Source organism: Micropterus salmoides, unplaced genomic scaffold, assembly GCF_014851395.1.
Source record: "Micropterus salmoides isolate LMB-PRFRI ecotype aquatic unplaced genomic scaffold, ASM1485139v1 Ms_hic_scaffold_18, whole genome shotgun sequence".
Classification (NCBI taxonomy): Eukaryota; Metazoa; Chordata; class Actinopteri; order Centrarchiformes; family Centrarchidae; genus Micropterus; species Micropterus salmoides.
In genome coordinates this window covers 28,668,682-28,693,164 of record NW_024040928.1, presented here as the reverse complement: position 1 = coordinate 28,693,164, position 24,483 = coordinate 28,668,682, and the positions used below count along the sequence as shown (strand labels likewise).

The window sequence follows — 24,483 nt, the reverse complement described above, 5'->3', positions numbered from 1 at the left end:
ATTGTTGTTGCTCACTTTGCGATTTTGACAAGAAAAACTATGCTGTGTTTACCATTTGCAGTTTTTAATGTGTTGATACAAATCAGCTTTACTCTGGTGAAGTTTTACCTTCTTAATCAGTGTATGTTTAGTCCGTGTGAGCTGTTGATTTAACATGACTTCTGTCATCACTAGGTCACATAAAAATAAACAAGAGGAAGTGGAAATGTGTGCAGCTTCGATGGTTTCCAGCATAAATCCTGACAGCACCCTCTCATTCTGTATATTGAGATTGATAAGACACCGTCTCTTCCTCCTCTGTGTATTTCCACCGATACGCTGAGAAGGAATGCGTCAACTGATCTCGGAAATGACGCTGTCGTCTCCCAGTGATGCAAAAACCTGTAAAATTAAGATGAACGAGCAGAAGTCGTCCTCAATTTACAGCTTGCTAAACCAGATTACATTCGTCAGCCTGACTGCGTGCTCATAGAGTGGATGGGACGGGGCTGTGACTGGCTGTTTGTACTCAATCTACATGACAGCAGGTTATTTGGGGTTTGTTAAAGAACTAACAGAAGGGTACGCCGAACACTTTTTGTAACTGAAAGATCATCAACAGATCTGTAGTGATTTGGTTTCAATTTCAACAACTACACTGTAGGCCATCCTGGACATGAAGACAGATTTATTAGAAGCTTTTAGCTCAAATCAATATATTTTACAGTAAATTACATTAAAATAATAACAGTAGATGCTTCCATGTTTGGGGTTTATGGTAAGCACTTGGAAAGTTAGAGAAATAATCCAGAAGTCTTAATAAGTGCGTTTGACTTCCGAGTCCAGTGGCCAGAGTTGCTTTTCTCCGCCTGCACAAAGTTGGAACCACACTTTCGCCTGATCTCAGATCAGTCATTGATCTCAGCTCACAGTAAGCTCGCGCAGGTAGAATGTGTCCAACTTGATGCCGCTGTTTTTATTCTCCGCCCCTGCAGTCACCTGCAGCTCACGCTACACTATCAAGTCGGCGAAAGTCAGCCGTCATCTCGAACGCACCTAACATCTTTGCTGTAGGGGTGGGAGAGACGGCCCTGAAATATCATCATGTTTCAGGGTTTGTTTCTGCAATAACGATATTTTTGATGATATGACAAAAACATTTTTGGATGAGAGCTCAGAGGAGCTCGAACTTCCAACATATTACCGTAGTGTGATCTTTTGAAACCAAACCACTTCCACACTACTGAAGTCGCTCTACCATGGAGCTGGTTCAGCCATGCTCGCCGTTTATGGAAGTGCATTGCAAAACTCCTGCAGCAATACCAATATAATCAAAAGCACTCTGCCTGCACATTGTTCTTGGCAACTATGATCATCACAGATACGACTGTATCACATAATGTTCGACGTCTTGCAGCTCAGTGTGTTTCTCCACCAGCGTTTTTGAGGGCGTGCCTGACTAGCTGCTAAGCAAGCATTATGTGATAGGTTACAGAAGAAAAGGCTGGACTACAATAGAGCTGTTCTCATTTCAGGAGCAGCATTCTGTGGGAGATGGGAACTCACTTTGGGGTGAACTTTGGGCTTTTTCAATTTGCAAACCTTACGTACGTAATTTTATTTTCAAAGTCTAACCGGATGTTGCATATTTACTGTTGCTTACTTGACAGTGGAGCCCTAAACATAGAAAAACCATGCTAAAGGGGTACCCAGAGCAACGCCAAGGGGTCTTGACCAAGCATCCATCTGTGATGAGATGTGAGTAAGAATGTGTTGAATCTACTTAAGGGCTTAATATTATAGCAAAACACAAGATAACATCTGCAAGTTTGCCATAATTGTTTAACTCGAACGTTATTCATCTGGCATCCTCTCATTTCAAAGCATTTTCCCAGACCAGTGGTGAATACATTTCTAATCTGGTATGCTAAATGCTCTCTGGTAATAAAATAATTACCCTCTGTTACAGTTGATTTCTGAAACAGCTGTCAAAAAAGGCCAGTGGTCTCGACTGTCAGACACTGAGCATCTGGAAGAGCATCAAATTTCAATCACTTCTCATATCAATCAAGGTCAAAAAGCCACGAAAAGTCATGTCTAATCGGCCAAAACGGCTCCGAAATGGCCCAGTCCTCCTGCATAAAAAGTCTTCACATCCCCCTTTCAACTCTCTTTAAACCTCTTTTAAATTCAAAATACACTGACATGGAGAGGTTTAATCCTCTTCTCCTGCTCAAAGGATTGTGATGAATGTTTCTTGAAATCAATTCTCCATGAGTTGAGAATACTAATCTCTTTCCATCATGTCAAGCAAAACGCAGTTCATGTTTTCCTGCTGTCTGTCGGCATACCAAGGCAGCATTTACTCCAGTAAAAGCTCCACTTTTTTAGCTTGTCTCCCTGCTGAACTCCTTTTTGTCAAAACTCATCACCACAAAATCAAACTCCACACTTTAAAAGCCACCAACTTAACCTCAACAACACTGGTCTACTTTCAAGAGCAGCCATCAAAAGTGCTTTAATCTATAACAGCAGTGAATGAACATATGGAAAATTAATTTTCATATCAATCAAGGTCGTGCAGATTTAAGGACTCAGAGAGCTCATAAATCATCCACTCATGATGGGAGTGTGTGGATATGCCTTAGTGAAGCATTATTTACACAATCTGCTCACGGTTTCTGCAGCCTCTGCACACCAAGCCACTTTACAGCTCACTGATTTATGTCCTCTTACCTTATTTTATGTTTTTCATTATGGCTACAGTATTTCATGGCCCAGTGGCCCAATGCAGCTCTGGACGCTCATTAAAGCTTCTAAAACTACTTAGCACAAAATAAATTTACATAGAATAAAATGTATTTTGTTCAGATAGTTAAATGCAAAACATTAGATGGTAAGGACTGTATTATATTGTCCGTTTCAAAACCAACAATGTGTCCGTCTCTCAATACTTTCTGACTTCCTGTCTGTGGCTCAAAGCTCCGAGCTCATTGGTTCCTACTGAAAAGACATCTTTAAAAACACCTAACACATATACAGGATCTCACAAAAGTAAGGACACCCCTCACATTGATATAAATATCTGATTCTATCTTTTCATGTGACAACACTGAAGAAATGACTCTTTGCTATAATGTAAAGTAGTGAGTGTGCAGCTTGTATAACAGTGTAAATTTGCTGTCCCCTCAAAATAACACATCACACAGCCATTAATGTCTAAACCGCTGGCAACAAAAGTGAAGAGTGTAAATATTTGATTATATCTTTTCATGTGACAACACTGAGGAAATGACAATTTGGACATTTTTACTTAGGGGTGTCCTCACTTTTGTTGCCAGCGGTTTAGACATTAATAGCTGTGTGATGTGTTATTTTGAGGGGACAGCAAATTTACACTGTTTCTTCTTTGTCACATGAGAAGATATCAAATATTTACAAAATGTGAGGGGTGTACTCACTTTGTGAGATACTGTATAACTTTTGTCAAGTAATGCATTTGTCAAATAAACTTTTGTCAAATAGTGCATTTGTTGGGGACTATTTCCAGCGGCGGATGAATCCACATATGGTGCTCTAGTGAGTATTTGGTGCAGCAGGACGGTGTATGTGGGACTGAGTCCGAATAATCTACAGTGTGTGTGTTCACGGTGATGAATGAACATGTGAGGCCCACGGATTTTAATTGTGGAGTAACTTCACCCAGTCTACTAATCTGGATACTCGTGACAACACGTTTTTTTCACAGCCCACGCAGTAGTTATGCACTGTAGCACCAAAGTCCCACCATCACAGCTCACCTTTTGCCAGATGTTGCCTGTGCCCCAAAACACTGAGGGTCAATCAGTTTAACACAGAAACAGGATGGCAAAGAGAGGCGTTTTTCCAGCCATACATTAATCCCTTGTTTTGCAGTGCTGACCAGAGCCATGTGTTTGGTTAACTTGCATGATAAGTAATAGCCTCCATAGCTCTACTTTTGTTCAAAGTCTTATTTATAACAATAAAAAGTTTATTTTTAAACTGCATTATGTAATGTTATCTTGGTGAGGTCTCAAAACTACACATAACAAATGCTAGAGATAATCTTTGTTTGTTATGCGTTTCTGAAAAGTCTTAAAAATCCCACATTGGTCGGGCCCTACTCTTTAGTCTTTCTAAGAATCCGACTATGGATGGTTGGATGTTTGGGTGGTCTTAACCTGGGTTCTTGCATGTTTATAGTCAAATTTGATGTTGTTTAAGACCTTTTAAAACCTCAACAAATTTAAGACCCCAAAATTTTGAAACAATTTCTTTGATAGCAAAGAGATGCGCGTAAGATCTCTTTTTAATGAACGAGGCAATGCCATATTTGGTAGCTTTATTTTCACGACAAGTGAATGACTTTGCAAATTCCGAATCGGGTAACATAGATGCTGTTTACACCTTACGCCGGACCGAACTTAAGTTTCAATTTCACTTTCTGGTCGAGCTAAGACAGAGGTAAAATTGGATAATCCATGGAGGAAAACAAATTACGGTGAAAAGACACACTTATCGTTATTTTAACCTCATTTTATATTTCATTTTTTCAACCTGTGAAAGTGAGAAGAGGATGTGATGTTCGGTTGTTTGAGCTACACAGAACGATCAGATCTTCCTCCAGCCACTTTGAACTTAAACTTGTGTCTCACAATCTCGCAGCCAAGACTGACGACATTGAAATATGACACGCAGCCAGACGTCAACGTCTGCAGCTAACGTAATATTAAAGTTATACTCATGATGGGGACTCGCATTGTCAGAGACTAAGTTAATCAAACAAATACACGGTAATTAGACGTTTTGCACATTTGTCTTTTGTTGACACAGCTTTAGGAGATGTTGGGAGGGCTCGGTTTGACGCGAGGGATCAAACCCTGCTAATGCAAACACAGAGCAATTGTGCAGGAGTCCCATAGAGGCATGGATCCAGATTGTGATCTTAATACCATTAATTGTCAGCCCTAAATGGCACAGCAGGCTTTGGAAACGCACACAATACTTGTTAGTAGATACATGCTGGTTGTGGTCTTTTTATTTTCATTGTTGACAGTAAAAAAAAAAAATAGAATATCTAGTCTTGGTCTGGCTGGCAGAACTGCAGTTTTTGTTCATAACACAAACGTTAATCTCCCTTACTGATGAAACAGCTTACACTTACATCCTGGGTTCTCTGCTGATGACGCAACCTGCCATGTCTGTCAATCCCTGCATGATGAGACAGATTCACTTCTCCACATTAACCATCAGTGCACGTATGAGCAGTCCATTTTTATTTTTTAAAGCGCGGCCTATCCCTGCTTTGCTCTCAACAGGATATGAAAGATGAGGAGATCACAGACAGGGACGGGCAGAAACCCAAAGCAGACACAATAGGAGTGATGACTATCTGCACAGCCGGGGCCCGAGAGGCTTTGGTGATTCTCGACGTACCAGGAAACTTATTTAGAAGCGCTCATGCCTGGGCCATTATTGCAGACAGCATATAAGCAGCGGGGAAGAGAACATCTCTGCAGATGGAGGCACTCTGTTTCTTGAGGAGAGGGTGAGCAACAGACGAGGGAATGATGAAAGGCTAACAATCTGGGAGCATTAGGAAACGACGAGAAGATGCAGACACGGGAGAGGGCTGTTGTATTTTCCATTTCAATATCTGATAGCGTAATTTCCCCTGTGTAAGGGGGTAAATGTCTGCCTCGATTCTCAAAATCCCCTGACTTGTTTGATTATCTCTCTGAAATGTCTCTAAAACATTGTCCTCTGACTGTCCAGCAACCAGTCTGAGAAGTGAAGCCAGTGCTGAAGTGCCTTAAACCTGCATTCTGGGGGGGACTCCATTGGTTGTGATTGTATATACACTGCTCAAAAAAAATAAAGGGAACGCTTAAACAACACAATGTAAGTCCAAGTCAGTCACACTCCTGTGAAATCAAACTGTCCACTTAGGAAGCAACACTGATTGACAATCAATTTCACATGCTGTTGTGCAAATGGAAAAGACAACAGGTGGAAATTACAGGAAATTAGCAAGACACCCCCAATAAAGGAGTGGTTCTGCAGGTGGTGACCACAGACCGCTTCTCAGTTCCTGTGGTTCCTGGTTGATGTTTTGGTCACTTTTGAATGCTGGCAGTGCTTTCACTCTAGTGGTAGCATGAGACGGAGTCTACAACCCACACAAGTGGCTCAGGCAGTGCAGCTCATCCAGGATGGCACATCAATGCGAGCTGTGGCAAGAAGGTTTGCTGTGTCCGTCAGCGTAGTGTCCAGAGCACGGAGGCGCTACCAGGAGACAGGCCAGTACATCAGGAGACGTGGAGGAGGCCATAGGAGGGCAACAACCCAGCAGCAGTACTGCTACCTCCGCCTTTGTGCAAGGAGGAGCAGGAGGAGCACTGCCAGAGCCCTGCAAAATGACCTCCAGCAGGCCACAAATGTGCATGTGTCTGCTCAAACGGTCAGAAACAGACTCCATGAGGGTGGTATGAGGGCCCGACGTCCACAGGTGGGGGTTGTGCTTACAGCCCAACACCGTGCAGGACGTTTGGCAAATTCGCCACTGGCGCCCTGTGCTCTTCACAGATGAAAGCAGGTTCACACTGAGCACACGTGACAGACGTGACGGAGTCTCCATGTGCTCGCCAGAGGTAGCCTGACTGCCATTAGGTACCGAGATGAGATCCTCAGACCCCTTGTGAGACCATATGCTGGTGCGGTTGGCCCTGGGTTCCTCCTAATGCAACACAATGCTAGACCTCATGTGGCTGGAGTGTGTCAGCAGTTCCTGCAAGAGGAAGGCATTGATGCTGTGGACCGGCCCGCCCGTTCCCCAGACCTGAATCCAACTGAGCACATCTGGGACATCATGTCTCGCTTCATCCACCAACGCCACGTTGCTTTAGTCCAGGTCTGGGAGGAGATCCCTCAGGGGACCATCCGCCACCTCATCAGGACCATGCCCAGGCGTTGTAGGGAGGTCATACAGGCACGTGGAGGCCACACACACTACTGAGCCTCATTTTGACTTGTTTTATGGACATTACTTCAAAGTTGGATCGGCCTGTAGTGTTTTCCACTTTGATTTTGAGTGTGACTCCAAATACAGACCTCCATGGGTTGATAAATTTGATTTCCATTGATAATTTTTGTGTGATTTTGTTGTCAGCACATTCAACTATGTAAAGAATATTTAATGAGATTATTTCATTCATTCAGATCTAGGATGTGTTATTTTAGTGTTCCCTTTATTTTTTTGAGCAGTGTATTATCGCCGTTTCTCAATACCTGTTTGCCAAGTTCTTACTTCTGTACTTTAAAAGCTTGGACTTGGCAAGTTTGGCTCAGGAGTACAAACTCCCAGGGATGGGAGCACGCAGTTAGTCATTCGGTCGACGGCCGGACCCGTTAGCGGCAAATTTTCCAATCAACCCTGTCTTTAGAAAATCGACCACATATTTCGAGTTTAGACAACTATATTCCCCCATTAAAAAAAACGTACACGATAACAACAGTACTATAACTTACAGTTGTGAGTTTTCTCTTCTGCTTTTTGGAGGCGAGATGCATTCTGGGATACCTGGCTTATAGACGGGTTTCTTTTCTACAAACACTACTGGATGTGTGCAGCCAGGGGGCAAAAGCGCTTTGGCAGCCGGTCAGAAGTCTGTAGTCAACCACTGTAATCAACGTAGATTACGCATTACAGATGCACTTTGCTAACCAGCCTAGCTAGCTCCACCCTCTCTCCAAATATGGCCACGTCTGGTTAAAAAAATAAATAAATAAAAAAACAGGATAGCAATGGCCAAAATGCCAAACTCCAAGCTGAAAAAACATTCAAACATTAAACGTCTCAGTGGCTACGTCCTCTTCTTTTATACAGTCTATGCTGTGAGCTCACAGCAATAAGCTCAATGAGCAGCAGCCAGTTCCATGCTTCCAGTTTTGCCATTTAAGCTACATATATACTTTTGGAGCCTGAGAGGGAAACTGCAGGTGCTACTGTACTCAGGGCTGGAAAAACAAATACTGTAAAGTCCGATGCACTTTTAAGGGGTAAAAAAAATGTAACCTATATTTTTATTCGCAGTGAATATTCTTCGTTTATGAGTCAATAAAGTTCAAGGTGGTGAAGAAATGTCCTATTCATGGGCTCCATCGAGGAAATTAGATGTGATTTTAAGTAGTGTTACGGTATACAGCTTTTTTAATGTTTGTTAGAATATAACCACTTTCATGATTTGCCATGTATTGATGTAAATGCAGAAAATAGCATACTTTCTTTTTATTTCTAATGTAGCTCAGACTGAGACCAGAATTACATTTTTTTAAACTACGCTTGTTCTTCCTGCCTCAATTTAAAAGAAATGAATTCATGATAGTTAATATTTTTTATATTGTTCACTTTTACAAACAACGTGACCTCCAGGATGCACTGGGGCGGTTTGAGGACGCTGGGATGAGGGTCAGCACCTCCACGTGTGAGGCCACGGTTGTGTCTTTCATGTTGGTTTCTACTGTTTTGTCCGGATGAATTACCGTTCTGGTGTTTTATTTTCATCTATTTAAATAATAGGTGTAAAATGTACACATACAGTAACTGAATCAGGAATCAAAACTCTTTCATCACATCATTCTTTAAAGTTTTAGCACATTTCCCCCAACTGTTAACGAGCTGGATATTTTCCTTTTTGTCACACTTCTGTGTGATTTTAACGCCCGCAGGAAATACAAAACATCTTCCGTTAACACCATCAACCAGGAGCCTTGAATATCCACAGTGAAGAATAATGTACAGAGCTTCAGTTATCACTTACATAAACTAAACAGGCCTTAAGTGATCCATCACAGAAAGTCACGACAAATCAAAAAACAATTAGTTCTTAACGAGAATAATTAGTAATTTTGTGCCTTTCAGCACTTAAATGTCAAACAAATCACTACAACACTGAAAGAACAAAACTTTTGGGATTTTGTTGGCAATAACAAAAACATTTATTTCTCTGTTACAGATACATTTAATGTTTTCCTCCTGACATGGCAGCTACAGCAAAGATGTAAAAAGATTAAAATTAAAATCCTCATTAAGAATGTGTTGTTTCTGTGTTAATTAACCACCACCCTTTACGTCGACAATGTTTTTATGAGAGCAAACTGGGAAGGAGGCATTGACGTCCGATATTCTGAAAGAATCCCTTCAAATTGTCAGTTTTATTATTTTGCCAGGCTGACGTTTCTTGTGCGCGTCTCACTGATGTGTTTTAATAGTTTTTGAACAACAGAGAGATCAGATACAGGCTTCGATACACACTCAATACTTGTGAGAACGATGAGTTCATTGTTGGGTAGGATCGTTTCAAGAGATTTCTTGACAGTAAGAAAAATATAGCAGGACACCAGACTTACTCTTTAGCTAGTTTTGAAGATTGTGGTCATGGTCAATGAGATGTAGTCCGAGTGTTCCTTTTAGGGCCCCTAGCCACAGGTTTCTACAGATGCTGGTTTAGTCCTCTTTGGTCATATGGCCCTTTCGTATGGGGGATCTTATCTGTCCGAGGAGGTGAGGAGACCTCCGATCCTCCACATGCAGATGAAAAACAAGGGAAACTCATCTGACAATAGAAAGACGCGCTGTTCCAAGTGACTCAGGAAGCCCATCTGCTCCGACCCAACCTCCACCCCGCACGGTACCTTTGATTTCTGCAGGAGCTCCTCCAGGATCCAGAATAAATGGCACGAGTTCTGATACTGGTCCAGGGGAAACTTGTCGAGCCCGGAGCTCTCCTGCTCCTGGAAAGTAACAACATCGTCAGGGCTTATTAGAATTACGACCTCCGAGACACAACAGTGCTATACACCGAGCAGCCGTAACGTTATGTGTGGGTGGGATCTATTAGTTAGCAAGTGAACATTGAGTCCTCAGAGTTGATGTGTTACAAGCAGGAAAAATGGGCAGCATGAGGATTTTTAGAGACTCTGACAAGGACCAAACAGGGTCAAGGGCGACAGGGTCACGGACGGCCAAGGCTCACAGATGCACGTGGGGAAGCGAAAGGCTGGCCCGTGTGGTGCGATCCAACAGACGAGCTACTGCAGGTCAAACTAATGAAACAGTTGATGCTGGTTCTGACAGGAGCATCACAGTGGAGTCCAGGACAGGTCAGGGCTGTTTTGGCAGCAAAAGGGAGACTTAACTTATGACCAGCAGGTGGTCATAATGTTACGGCTGACTGGTGTATGAACAAAGGCCAACTTACAGGGTGGTGTCAGGTAAAGGTTGTATGGTAGCATACTTGTGACAACTAATGGCCACAGATTTAATTAGATTTAAAAAACTTCTAATAGTCTTTTACAACCAATAAAAAGGAATCACTCTTGATATAAAATGAACCATAATCCATCCAGCTCAGACATCCTGCTAAGGAAAGTGTTTCGGACCCAGCTCTCAATCTGGTTTTAAAAAAAGTTTGTCTGTTTCCCCACCTGCTGGAAAAGTGAAGCCTGTTAGAGCTGGCAAACATCTCCCCTCCCCTTGAGACTGCGTAGCTGAGCAGGAACGCTTCTACAGCAGCCGAGGCTGCATCTTTTGGCTGCTGTGTAACTCAACATTAGCTCAATTTATAGAAAGTAACTGGTAGATGTATTTTATTACTACCTACTTGTCCAATGTTGATCATCAAGTACGAACTGAGAGTAAACTGGTGCAGCCTGCAGCTCTGTCCTGTACAGACTGATTCAATTATTTTTCAGTTTTCAGGTGAGTGTAAAAAAGTGGTTGTTAGGAAAGGAAAGGACAGAGGTGACTGTAGAGGAGCTGAGGTTAGTAAAGCTAATTAGTGTTGCAAACTAAGCAAATGAGGAGACGTTTCTTTTTGGATTTTAATCTGCAAATAAAATGCACCTCAGAAGGGAGGAGGTTTCTCATGCTGCCAATTTTTTATATTAATGTTTACAGATAAATGTCAGAAGCTGTAAAATGAAGACACAAAAGGCAAACATGAACAGTCGTATCTATAATGATTTTGAGGTCATATTATCAGGGTTTTAGGGGGTGATGCCCAAAACATGCTGTGCCATAAATGTCTAATCACTGTGGAGCAACAGAACAAACCAAAGTACTTTCCACAAATCTAAAGGTTGTAGTTCCTCCAGTAGACTGATCTTTTCCAACTCTTTGTTCAGAGATATGGTGAAAATAATGGCCCACTATGATGTGAAATTACATATTTGTCATTTGAAAACGTATCATCATCCTACCCCTCTGACCATGACCACCACAACCAACACCAAAACATTCATCTAAAGCTCACAAAAAACTATGGAAAACACTGAGGTTTTATGCTATACTGACGTGCATCGCATGCTCATGGACACAAGAGCAATGTTGCTGAGACATGTTGTGTTGGGCTTTTATATTCAGACAAAACTTTTGCTTCAACTCCGCTGCTACAACTCCATCCTAGGAGAGACACTGCACACTTTAACATTCTGTAAAGTTACATTGCCTTTTTTATTCTAAATATATTATGGCACTATTTAGGAGCAGAGTTTTGTTTGGGACTTGGGAACTCCCTTTGGGCTTTTTCATTTTGCAAACCTATTACATGCACAAAAAAGAGATATAACATAATAAAGGAGAGGCAAAAAGACAAAAAGCAGAATATGACCTCCTGAAGTTCATCAGCTGGAGAATCTTTTCCAGCAATGTCACATAAGGATGTTTACTGTCCTTTTACACCTTCTCAGCTGTGACAGACCGATAGTATCCAAAGCATCTAGTACGGATGGTGAAAAGTGAATCCACCCCACTGGCGTCTTTCTATTGCCGAGCTTTTTGACCTTCCTCTGTCAGAGATGGGCAACGCTTCCCCTGACTCTGCTGCTTCCGCAGTTACTTAAAATGTTCCTTTCACTGCCCGACAAAATCCCCGCTGGGCTAAATGTTGTAGAAATGTTTTGTTTCAACATAAAACCAGTTCTGCAGACTTGTCTGTACCCATCTGCTGATTCAGGAGTGCCCTGGGCTAACCACACCCAGAAGGTCTCCTACTTCAGCTTAACAGCTTCCTTCATCTTCGGTGTGGACTAACAGGATCTGGGCTTGCAGCCATTACAATGTGGTGTATAACATATGTGCATTTGACCATTACAGTAACATAATACTCTGCAGCTGGAGAGAGGCACAGTGAACCCTTAAGGGGAAGTAATGATTGATGGGTGTGCAAAGAGTGAACCCTCCTATGGAATTTGACCTCTGACCCAGTGGTAGGGGGAGTAGAGATTAGTGTGTATGAAGGGACTGTGCCCTTATATGGTATTTAGCAGATACCTAAACATGTCCTATATAAGCTGTGTTTGATGTACAGAGAGACAAAGTGGTTATCGGGCTGGGTCACTCTCCAAGCTGCTGCAGAGCTTGTACTTGATGCTGAATTCCTTGATGTAATAAACTTTTATGATCAAGAACAGTGTCAAGCGGATTTCTTCTCAACACATCATCGCAGCATTATCGTTCGGACACCACAACAACCAGCTGGCCTCCGAGCAGCAGCCTCCACTCCAGCGGTAGCTTGGCACTCTCATGTGTCGGAGCTTCCTAACACGTCCTGGAGGTCAACCAGCACAAATACCTCCTCTGATGGGGAGAAATACTTAAGATAAAGACATTATAGACGTGAATCATTACTCAAATTAAACACTGGACAAGCATTCAGGGATGATGGATTGATTTATGATTTTGCAATATGCCACAAAGACTTGCACGAGCTATTTAAGTACAGGTCACAACACAGAAATATGAGGTACGACGTGTGATTATCTTCAGAGCTGAGGCATCCAATCCATGAAACACCACAAATATTAATTATTCAAATAAACAGAAGCTACTGGATTCCTTCCAGGCTGTATCTCAGTGTGCCTTTGTAAATGTGCGTGTGCTCAATGTCACATAGAAAAACAACCGCCAGATGGCTGTCAGGTATTCCTCCAGGCTTACACTTCCACAGGGCTGACAGAATTTGACAACACCACCCCTTAACTACACACACAAACACACTCTAGACCCCATCAGGATCGGGTCACTTATAACTTCGCTAAATTTTTTTTAAGTTTTAAATCTCTGTTTCTCTGTTACAGCTACAGATTATTTAAGACAGAATTCCTCTGCACTCACAAAGAAGATTGATCACTAAAAAGTGTAATCAATAACATTAACATGTTCCCATGCTGTGAACTAGGACTGGGCGATATGACCAAAAATGTCATATTCTATATCAACGGATAAATGTCAAATCAATATTTCTTTCCAGTTTAAAGGCTGATTTTTACACCTTAGTGAAAGTTGAAGAAACCACATGGTTAATTGTGGTTTTAAACTATTTTTTCTGTGATGCACTGGCGACCTGTCCAGGGTGTACCCCGCTTTTCGCCTGACGTCAAGTGGTTGACCATGAGATAAAATTCATTAAAATCTTTTTTTCAGTCCCTTTTTCTCAACAAAATAAATATCTTAACAGAAGAATTAAGTGCTACTTACAAATTAATTAAATCAAACCTTTATTGATCATTTGTTAATTACCCAGTCAAAGGAGTGCAACCTCTCTAATTAGTATGGCATTAATTACTTAAAGGTCCAGTGTGTAATATTTAGGAGGATCTATTGACATAAATGCAATATAAAGATCCATAACTATGTTTTCAGTGGTGTGTAAAGACTTTCTATAATGAACCGTTATGTTTTTATTACCTTAGAATGAGACATTTATATCTACGTAGATCGTAGGTCCTCAAACTGCTATACAGAGCACATTTTGTCACTACATTGACTATGTACGAAGAACAACAACAACAAGTAACAGTAGTAGTACTCGTCGTCTGGTTTACAAGAAGTAACAACTGACGTGAAATTTGAACATTTTCACTAGGTGAGGGGTGCACTCACTGTTGTTGCCAGCGGTTTAGACATTAACGGCTGTGTGATGTGTTATTTTGAGGGGACAGCAAATTTACACTGTTACACAAGCTGCACACTCACTACTTTACATTATAGCAAAGTGTCATTTCTTCAGTGTTGTCACATGAAAAGATAGAATCAAATATACTCAAAAATGTGAGGGGAGTACTCACTTTTGTGAGATACCGTAGATCCATTTTTTTTTAATGTACTCTAACTATATCTTCGACTCAATATTTATGAACATGTTGACGACAAGGTTGAATTTGATTCAAAGCATGGGCCTGTTCTATTACTGTGTTCAGAAACATTAAAAAACGTATGCATAACTCAGACTTGCTGTCTAGTGTTAGACCATTTATTAAAAGAATGAGAGTGTGATAACAGGTTCCAATCATGTGTCTGAGCTGTGAATAAAGGGCCTGTACTGTATATATGTATGCATACAGTGTTTGGTGAAACGCTGCCATTATTAGATGATGCCAGGCAGCTTGACACAGAGGCCTCAGATATTCACACTGTCTGCTGCAGCAACTGTCAACAAAATGCAAAGGACATATTGGATTTGACTGGACACGGGGAGGGAAGACTGCAGCATAATGTGGCTCTGCAAATCATCATAAAGATGATGATTGTCTGAGCTGTATCCAGGCACAGACTTTGGACACAATGTCTCTTTTGAACTCGGCACATTTAAATGATTTATTACCACCCTGAGGACTCCACCGTGTTGCTGGATGATCCATTTAAACCAGTAAAATATGAAATCAAATAAAGCTGTGGGAATTAACGCTCAGTGAAACTCTTTCATGAAGGATTTACTGCATTGAGAATGTTGTGATTTATTCTAAATATACATTCAACTGACGAACCAGTGCATATCCTGTTTGCAGGCTTTGCCAGTAATTAATGTGCAGATTTTCTTGCTTTAAACCAGAAACAGCTGAAGCTCTGCACATACTGCAAGCAGTGTTTCCCACAGAATGACAGTGTAACTGTGGTGGGAGGGGTATATTTCTATTTCTACCAGGTTATTTCCTATTTCATCAATTTAATTCTACTGCATTCTCCACCTTATTTAAGTGTCTACTCACCTTGCTTTTCCCCCCAACCTCACTCACCTACACCTCTGGTCTTAGTGCAAACACACCTGCTTGCCCCACCTCTGTCTGTCTCTCCCTGTATGTCTCTGCTCTGCTTCTCCATCAGCACAGAAGGTGTCTTTTGATTTTTCCACCTGCAATTCTGATTTCACAGCAGTAGAGGCGCCGCATGTGGAGCAATATACCCCGGGCTGCCCTCAATATACCCCGGGCTGCCCTCAATATACCCCGGGCTGCCCTCAATATACCCTCAATATACCCCGGGCTGCCCTCAATATACCCCGGGCTGCCCTCAATATACCCCGGGCTGCCGTCAATATACCCTCAATATACCCCGGGCTGCCGTCAATATACCCTCAATATACCCTGGGCTGCCGTCAATATACCCTGGGCTGCCGTATATATATATATATATATATATATATATATATATATATATATATGTATATATATATATATATATATATATATATATATATATATATATATATGTATATATATATATGTATATATATATATATATATATATATATATATATATATATATTATAGCTAAACGAATAAATGTAAATTGTAAATATTCCCTGAGCTGCCGCTAATATAACTGGGCTGCCTTTAAAATACGTTGGCTGCGGACATTATCCCTGAGCTGCCGCTAATATACCTGAGCTGCCGCTAATATACCTGGGCTGCCTTTAAAATACGTTGGCTGCGGTCATTATCCCTGAGCTGCCGCTAATATACCTGAGCTGCCGCTAATATACCTGGGCTGCCTTTAAAATACGTTGGCTGCGGTCATTATCCCTGAGCTGCCGCTAATATACCTGAGCTGCCTTTAAAATACGTTGGCTGCGGTCATTATCCCTGAGCTGCCGCTAATATACCTGAGCTGCCGCTAATATACCTGGGCTGCCTTTAAAATACGTTGGCTGCGGTCATTATCCCTGAGCTGCCGCTAATATAACTGGGCTGCCTTTAAAATACGTTGGCTGCGGTCATTATCCCTGAGCTGCCGCTAATATACCTGAGCTGCCGCTAATATACCTGGGCTGCCTTTAAAATACGTTGGCTGCGGTCATTATCCCTGAGCTGCCGCTAATATACCTGGGCTGCCTTTAAAATACGTTGGCTGCGGTCATTATCCCTGAGTTGCCGCTAATATCACTGGGCTGCCATTAAAATACGTTGGCTGCGGTCATTATCCCTGAGCTGCCGCTAATATACCTGGGCTGCCGCTAATATACCTGAGCTGCCTTTAAAATACGTTGGCTGCGGTCATTATCCCTGAGCTGCCGCTAATATCACTGGGCTGCCATTAAAATACGTTGGCTGCGGTCGTTATCCCTGAGCTGCCGCTAATATACCTGGGCTGCCTTTAAAATACGTTGGCTGCGGTGATTATCCCTGAGCTGCCGCTAATATACCTGGACTGCCTTTAAAATACGTTGGCTGCGGTCATCATCCCTGAGCTGCCGCTAATATCACTGGGCTGCCATTAAAATACGTTGGCTGCGGTCATTATCCCTGAGCTGCCGCTAATATACCTGGGCTGCCTTTAAAATACGTTGGCTGCGGTCATTATCCCTGAGCTGCCGCTAATATACCTGAGCTGCCTCCAATATACCTGGGCTGCCTTTAAAATACGTTGGCTGCGGTCATTATCCCCGAGTTGCCGCTAATATCACTGGGCTACCATTAAAATACGTTGGCTGCGGTCATTATCCCTGAGCTGCCGCTAATATACCTGAGCTGCCGCTAATATACCTGAGCTGCCGCTAATATACCTGGGCTGCCTTTAAAATACGTTGGCTGCGGTCATTATCCCTGAGTTGCCGCTAATATCACTGGGCTGCCATTAAAATACGTTGGCTGCGGTCATTATCCCTGAGCTGCCGCTAATATACCTGGGCTGCCATTAAAATACGTTGGCTGCGGTCATTATCCCTGAGCTGCCGCTAATATACCTGGGCTGCCTTTAAAATACGTTGGCTGCGGTCATTATCCCTGAGTTGCCGCTAATATCACTGGGCTGCCTTTAAAATACGTTGGCTGCGGTCATTATCCCTGAGCTGCCTCTAATATACCTGGGCTGCCTTTAAAATATGTTGGCTGCGGTCATTATCCCTGGGCTGCCGCTAATATACCTGGGCTGCCTTTAAAATACGTTGGCTGCGGTCATTATCCCTGAGCTGCCGCTAATATCACTGGGCTGCCTTTAAAATACGTTGGCTGCGGTCATTATCCCTGAGTTGCCGCTAATATCACTGGGCTGCCTTTAAAATACGTTGGTTGCGGTCATTATCCCTGAGCTGCCGCTAATATACCTGGGCTGCCTTTAAAATACGTTGGCTGCGGTCATTATCCCTGAGCTGCCGCTAATATACCTGGGCTGCCATTAAAATACGTTGGCTGCGGTCATTATCCCTGAGCTGCCGCTAATATACCTGGGCTGCCGCTAATATACCTGAGCTGCCTTTAAAATACGTTGGCTGTGGTCATTATCCCTGAGCTGCCGCTAATATCACTGGGCTGCCATTAAAATACGTTGGCTGCGGTCATTATCCCTGAGCTGCCGCTAATATACCTGGGCTGCCTTTAAAATACGTTGGCTGCGGTCATCATCCCTGAGCTGCCGCTAATATACCTGAGCTGCCTCCAATATACCTGGGCTGCCTTTAAAATACGTTGGCTGCGGTCATTATCCCTGAGTTGCCGCTAATATCACTGGGCTGCCATTAAAATACGTTGGCTGCGGTCATTATCCCTGAGCTGCCGCTAATATACCTGGGCTGCCATTAAAATACGTTGGCTGCGGTGATTATCCCTGAGCTGCCGCTAATATACCTGGGCTGCCTTTAAAATACGTTGGCTGCGGTCATTATCCCTGAGCTGCCGCTAATATCACTGGGCTGCCTTTAAAATACGTTGGCTGCGGTCATTATCCCTGAGCTGCCTCTAATATACCTGGGCTGCCTTTAAAATACGTTGGCTGCGGTCATTATCCCTGGGCTGCCGCTAATATACCTGGGCTGCCTTTAAAATACGTTGGCTGCGGTCATCATCCCTGAGCTGCCGCTAATATCACTGGGCTGCCTTTAAAATACGTTGGCTGCGGTCATTATCCCTGAGTTGCCGCTAATATCACTGGGCTGCCTTTAAAATACGTTGGCTGCGGTCATTATCCCTGAGCTGCCGCTAATATACCTGGGCTGCCTTTAAAATACGTTGGCTGCGGTCATTATCCCTGAGCTGCCGCTAATATACCTGGGCTGCCATTAAAATACGTTGGCTGCGGTCATTATCCCTGAGCTGCCGCTAATATACCTGGGCTGCCTTTAAAATACGTTGGCTGCGGTCATTATCCCTGAGTTGCCGCTAATATCACTGGGCTGCCTTTAAAATACGTTGGCTGCGGTCATTATCCCTGAGCTGCCGCTAATATACCTGGGCTGCCATTAAAATACGTTGGCTGCGGTCATTATCCCTGAGCTGCCGCTAATATACCTGGGCTGCCTTTAAAATACGTTGGCTGCGGTCATTATCCCTGAGCTGCCGCTAATATCACTGGGCTGCCTTTAAAATACGTTGGCTGCGGTCATCATCCCTGAGCTGCCTCTAATATACCTGGGCTGCCTTTAAAATACGTTGGCTGCGGTCATTATCCCTGAGCTGCCGCTAATATACCTGGGTTGCCATTAAAATACGTTGGCTGCGGTCATCATCCCTGAGCTGCCGCTAATATACCTGAGCTGCCGCTAATATCACTGGGCTGCCTTTAAAATACGTTGGCTGCGGTCATTATCCTTGAGTTGCCGCTAATATCACTGGGCTGCCATTAAAATACGTTGGCTGCGGTCATTATCCCTGAGCTGCCGCTAATATACCTGGGCTGCCATTAAAATACGTTGGCTGCGGTCATTATCCCTGAGCTGCCGCTAATATACCTGGGCTGCCATTAAAATACGTTGGCTGCGGTCATTATCCCTGAGCTGCCGCTAATATACCTGGGCTGCCTTTAAAATACATTGGCTGCGGTCATTATCCCTGAGTTGCCGCTAATATCACTGGGCTGCCTTTAAAATACGTTGGCTGCGGTCATTATCCCTGAGTTGCCTCTAATATACCTGGGCTGCCTTTAAAATACGTTGGCTGCGGTCATTATCCCTGAGCTGCCGCTAATATACCTGGGCTGCCTTTAAAATACGTTGGCTGCGGTCATTATCGCTGAGTTGCCGCTAATATCACTGGGCTGCCTTTAAAATACGTTGGCTGCGGTCATTATCCCTGAGCTGCCGCTAATATACCTGAGCTGCCGCTAATATCACTGGGCTGCCTTTAAAATACGTTGGCTGCGGTCATCATCCCTGAGCTGCCTCTAATATACCTGGGCTGCCTTTAAAATACGTTGGCTGCGGTCATTATCCCTGAGCTGCCGCTAATATACCTGGGTTGCCATTAAAATACGTTGGCTGCGGTCATTATCCCTGAGCTGCCGCTAATATACCTGGGCTGCCATTAAAATACGTTGGCTGCGGTCATCATCCCTGAGCTGCCGCTAATATACCTGGGCTGCCTTTAAAATACATTGGCTGCGGTCATTATCCCTGAGCTGCCGCTAATATATCGTTAATAATCCTGGGAGGCTCAAGAAAACTATATGTGGGAAACAAGATATCCTGCCATATCTTGTAACTTTTCAATGCATGCAGAATGAAACTGCAATCCCTGAACAGTAAACACCTCCATCAGGAGAAAACAAGTTTGTTCATTCAAGGACAGGCATCATTTGAAACCACTGAGCTGGACAAACACTGTAGCAAAACAAGAGGGCATCTTAAAAAAAAAAAATAAGCACACGAGGAGGCACCGAGCGCTAGAATCAGGCACATAACAGACACAGTGCTGTAAAATGCAGCATGAGGAAATAAGGCTGCCCTACAAAAGGTTTTCAGCACTACTGACGTCCAAGAAATAAAGAGCTCATTTTAAAGTAGTTTGCTGCTTCTCTGCATTAAACTTGTTCTGACACAACTAATCAGGCATTATTATTTTAATTATGCTTATTTGTTTTATATATCCGGTGCAGTATATGCTCAGTGCAGTAAAACTGCCACCAGCCACACTTCACACTCTATCTGGCCTGTACCCCCAGTTACATTTGACAACATATAACCACACTCGGGAGGAAGAGGTGGTTTAAGGCATTTATATAGGTAAGAAGGAGCCCAGGGTGTTCTCACTTTAATCTCCAACCATTCACAAGCACTCACATGCACAAAGAATTTATGAAGCCATGAAGTGAGATTCAGTTAACGGCAAAAATCGACAACTGGAACGAAAATCTAGTGCGAGCTGTGATGGAGCATCTGTGTAGAAAACAACTACTCGTCCACCGGGGGAGGTGACAGAAATTGTCTCTTGAGATAAAAATCCTAAAACCACAACGGACCTTGCCGGCATCCTTATTTAGAAATCTTTGTGACATCACATGACGTCTTCCTCTGAGCATAAAGTCAAGCCCAGATACTATTTATTCTATACCTCTCTGACACGGTATCTATAATTAAACTTAACACAATGGCTGTTTGTGTCATTGGATTGGATTATGTGATACATGTGCCGGTGTTATTTTTTTCTTCCTGTATTAAAATCATGTAATGGTCCACAGGTTAAGTTACTTAAATTAACGATGAAAGTGAATATTACATCATTCTATTTCTTTCTTTCTTTTCGATAGTATGATTCTATTTAATGGTATGATTCTCACTAAAAAGCCTCACTTAAAATAAGTTAACATGTCGTCTCCATTCAAACAGACCCTTTTGTTTGTTTAAATTAAAGAAACTTTTTAATCCCCTTCAATGAATTATAATACTGGATAGTAACACAAATCTTCACATCTTAAAAACATCCCATCAAACCACCAAGTGACAACACATCCACCCAGAAAAACAACTTCAAATGTTTTTGTAGTACATCAGATTTGCAATTAAAAATACTGACAACGATATCATCTGAAAGATTGAAAACCAAAAAGTTTACATTCATTAATTATTTCTGTTTGATCATTTAGTCTACAAAATGTCATGAAGTAATGAAAAAGGTCTGTCTTAATTTGCCAGAGCTCAAAGTGGCGTCTTAAGCTTGTTTATTTGTCCAAACCGCAGTGCAAATGTCAAAGATATTTACTTTACAAAGAAAAAAATCTTTATTATCTATTCATTGAAAATTGATTGTGTGTTAACTCACCAACTAATTTACAAAACTTTTTCCATTCTATTCCGGCGACTCTGGACAAATCATTAATCATCACAAACTGTCAGTAAGTAAGTAAGAATACAACAACACAGGACTCCATGGATCCATCCTGCCAGGTGTCAACAACCCACACTGGTGGTTTAATGGAATTAAGATTGATGATCTTCCTGCAACAACTTAGGCCCCTGACCACCAATGACAGAGCAATTAACGGTAGCTGGCCATACCTACTGTAACTAAACTCTCAGAATAAACTGTCAAACACGGGAATATCATGGAATCTGCCAAAATATGGATGCAATTTATAAAAATCTGACTTTTCCCTAGCATTATAAGCATTAGTTTCCACAGCACTTAAGCCAAATGGACCATAAATAATTGCATACATTTTTAGGCACATTTGCATGCTACATCAAATTCATTGATATTGATGAATTTTCTTTACATTTGCTATTATTGAATTACCAAATACCACATAATTGAATACCACATAACAACACAGTCTTTCTGATGACAAAATGTGCTTCAATTGTAAAAGACAGAATTTAGAAAAATTAAAACAGAATCTGGAAAAGACATAACGGATTTCACAGGGCCTGTTGTAATCCAGCATTTCAAGGAAAAGGTTTGTCTAAAAAGACAGCATGCTGTCCATGCCTCATGCCTGTCTGTATGTCTAACAGAAACCATGTGAAATCAGCGGTTACAGCGGGTTTCACATGAGCTCTTGACATCACTTCTGTCTATTGTTTGTTCCCTTTCCATGTCATTGGAAATCAATGTTCCCGGCATGAAGGCGAAAGAAACACAATGCAGACTGACAGATTCACCGAGCATCGGCAGAACAACAATCAGGCTTTTGAAGAAAGGTGCCATATTTTATTAAATTGTGTCTCCCTCAGTGGTTCCGATTTAAAATCCCAGGGAGGTAATGCCCTTCTTGCACAATCCACCAGGATTTTAATGAGCAAAGCATCCTATCTAACTCCATGTAAATAAATCATCATTTGCATAATACTGTACAACTGGCGTTTCTGCCAGAAAAATAACTCGCTAACAGTAAAACGAGAAATAATAATGTTGAGTACACAAAGCGGATTTTTGCAATTATAAACTGTTTGGAGAAATTAAGTTCAACCGTCAGCTTTGTGTTCATATTCATTTACAACACAATCCAGTCACGTCATGCAGACAGATAAGGAAGCAAATGGGATAAAATTACTGGTTTTCTGCAGAGATGACATGCGTCAAATCTGGTAAATAGATGGAACAGTAGAGTATCATGATGTGTCGACATGCGTCAGGATGCGGGCTGGTGTGCGCTGCCATTAATTACCCACTCTGGCTGGGTGGTTTATCAATACAAGTCCCACATAAATACCTGAGTTTCAGTACCAATGCCAAAACAATACTTTTTTAATAATACTTACAGTAACTTTGAGAAATATAAACATTCAATTCCATCTTTTGATTTAAAGAATAATGTTAAATGTATTTTTTGCCTAAATGAAATTATGGTTGAAATCATAAGGTTTACTATGTTCGCCATCTCTGTTGAGTGTGTAGAACTGTCTGTACAAATTTTGTGTAAATCTATCTGGTACATGTTCAGATGTTTTAAATTGAAGTCACATTATGCTTTCTGGCTTTCCCCCTTTTCTTTATTGTGTTATATAACTTTCTGGTGCAAGTAATAGGTTAGCAAAGTGAAAAAGCCTCAAAGAAAACACTGTTCCTGAACAGCCTGAAAACAGCTGGAGTGTTCAAGTGCGGAGTTGTAGGTTGTAGCTAACCCAGCTAAATTATACCCGACGTGAAAGCTAGTTAGACAAATGAATAATTTATCATTCTGAAACTCTTGCTCAAATCTAGTTTGTGAAGCTGGTTCGGGTTGTTCTGCCTGCGTTGTTCAGACTTGGGCTCGAACATGTACGGATAAATACTTTAGCCATGGTTACCGGCTGAAACATCTTTTGGATCACACAACCTTGCTTCAGCCCTACTCGGCTTCAGATTGGCTAGTCAGGGTTTTTCCTGCATAGAGAAATTTTTGGCGCCCCCCAAAGAAGTTTTAACAAGCGCCAAAGGAAAATCACCAGCGGCCAAATGATCAGAATTGAAAAAAAGCGTTTCAAATATTCCCCGAATGTGTTTTAATAGCCATTTATCAAACAACTGTTGAGCAAGCAGAACATAAACTTAAATACGATGTCTTGACTTCCAGCAGTCACCTCTCATCCACAGCGCTGTGCAGTAGGCGCTGGATTAATAAACCAGCTGCTGCGTTCGTTTGACTGCGCATGAACGCTCCTACAGGGAGAGATAACTTACTGTTATTTCTCACAATATAAAAGCCGTTTGTGCCGGTATTCACTGGTACCGTCACTTTTACATTTTACTCTTTGGCGTACCGACGCCTCGCCTCTGCCTCTGCCCTGTCCACATCAGGTTTTCTGGGCACTAGGTGACGCTCACCTATTCCCATTCTTCCCGCCTGTTAATCTCCGCATCCGTGTGCATCAAGCTCGTCAACGTCACATTTCGCGAACCAACCAATCACAGCCTGGAGTAGGCGGGACATTGAAAAAGGTTGAGGCACTACAGCAAACTTTAGAAATGCTGAACTAGTTGTTCTGTATGCACGCTTTTTATTATTGACGAGTTAAGTAGGCTACTTTTCAGAAACAAATGAGACTGACCACCAAGTACAGCATTTGTCATGTACAATAATTTAATGACTGAAAACAACCCACAAAAATGAAACTACTCTTTTGTCCAAGTGGAATTAATATTAGGCTACTATTAGTAAGCTATAGTGGCCTATAGCCATAATGAGTCTACAAACATTAACACTAATCAAACCTTCACCACAGTGGTGTAGGCTAATATTAGAGAAAGGTTTTATTATTATACACCTGAATCTCAACTAATAAACTATTTGTTGCAAATTATCCAACTCATGTGTAACCTGTAAATAGATTATTATACTCATAGTATACTTTACTATTATACTTTTACTCCCCCAGGTTATGGATATATTCTGTATATAAGAAAATAGATATATTTCGGTCATAAGGTGAATCATTACTTTTACTGTACGCGTATCGGCCATGCTCACTGTCGAGCAAAGTCACCCCCCAAAGGCTCATTCTGAGCCAGGAAAAACCC

General features: G+C 42.1%; 1 protein-coding gene across 3 annotated transcripts in view; it reads right to left on the bottom strand.

Moving 5' to 3' along the window:
* Positions 1-24,483, bottom strand: part of mei4 (meiosis-specific, MEI4 homolog (S. cerevisiae)) — a 111,473-nt gene that overhangs the window by 25,276 nt on the left and 61,714 nt on the right. For 2 of the 3 annotated variants that reach the window (XM_038727325.1, XM_038727323.1), the window contains one exon: positions 8,974-9,792. The exons of the other annotated variant lie outside the window; for it this stretch is intronic. In XM_038727325.1, the coding sequence (XP_038583253.1) occupies positions 9,547-9,792 (246 nt within the window). In that variant the 3' untranslated portion in view covers positions 8,974-9,546. Of the gene's footprint in view, positions 1-8,973; positions 9,793-24,483 lie in introns of those variants that run through there. 3 annotated transcript variants of the gene reach the window in all.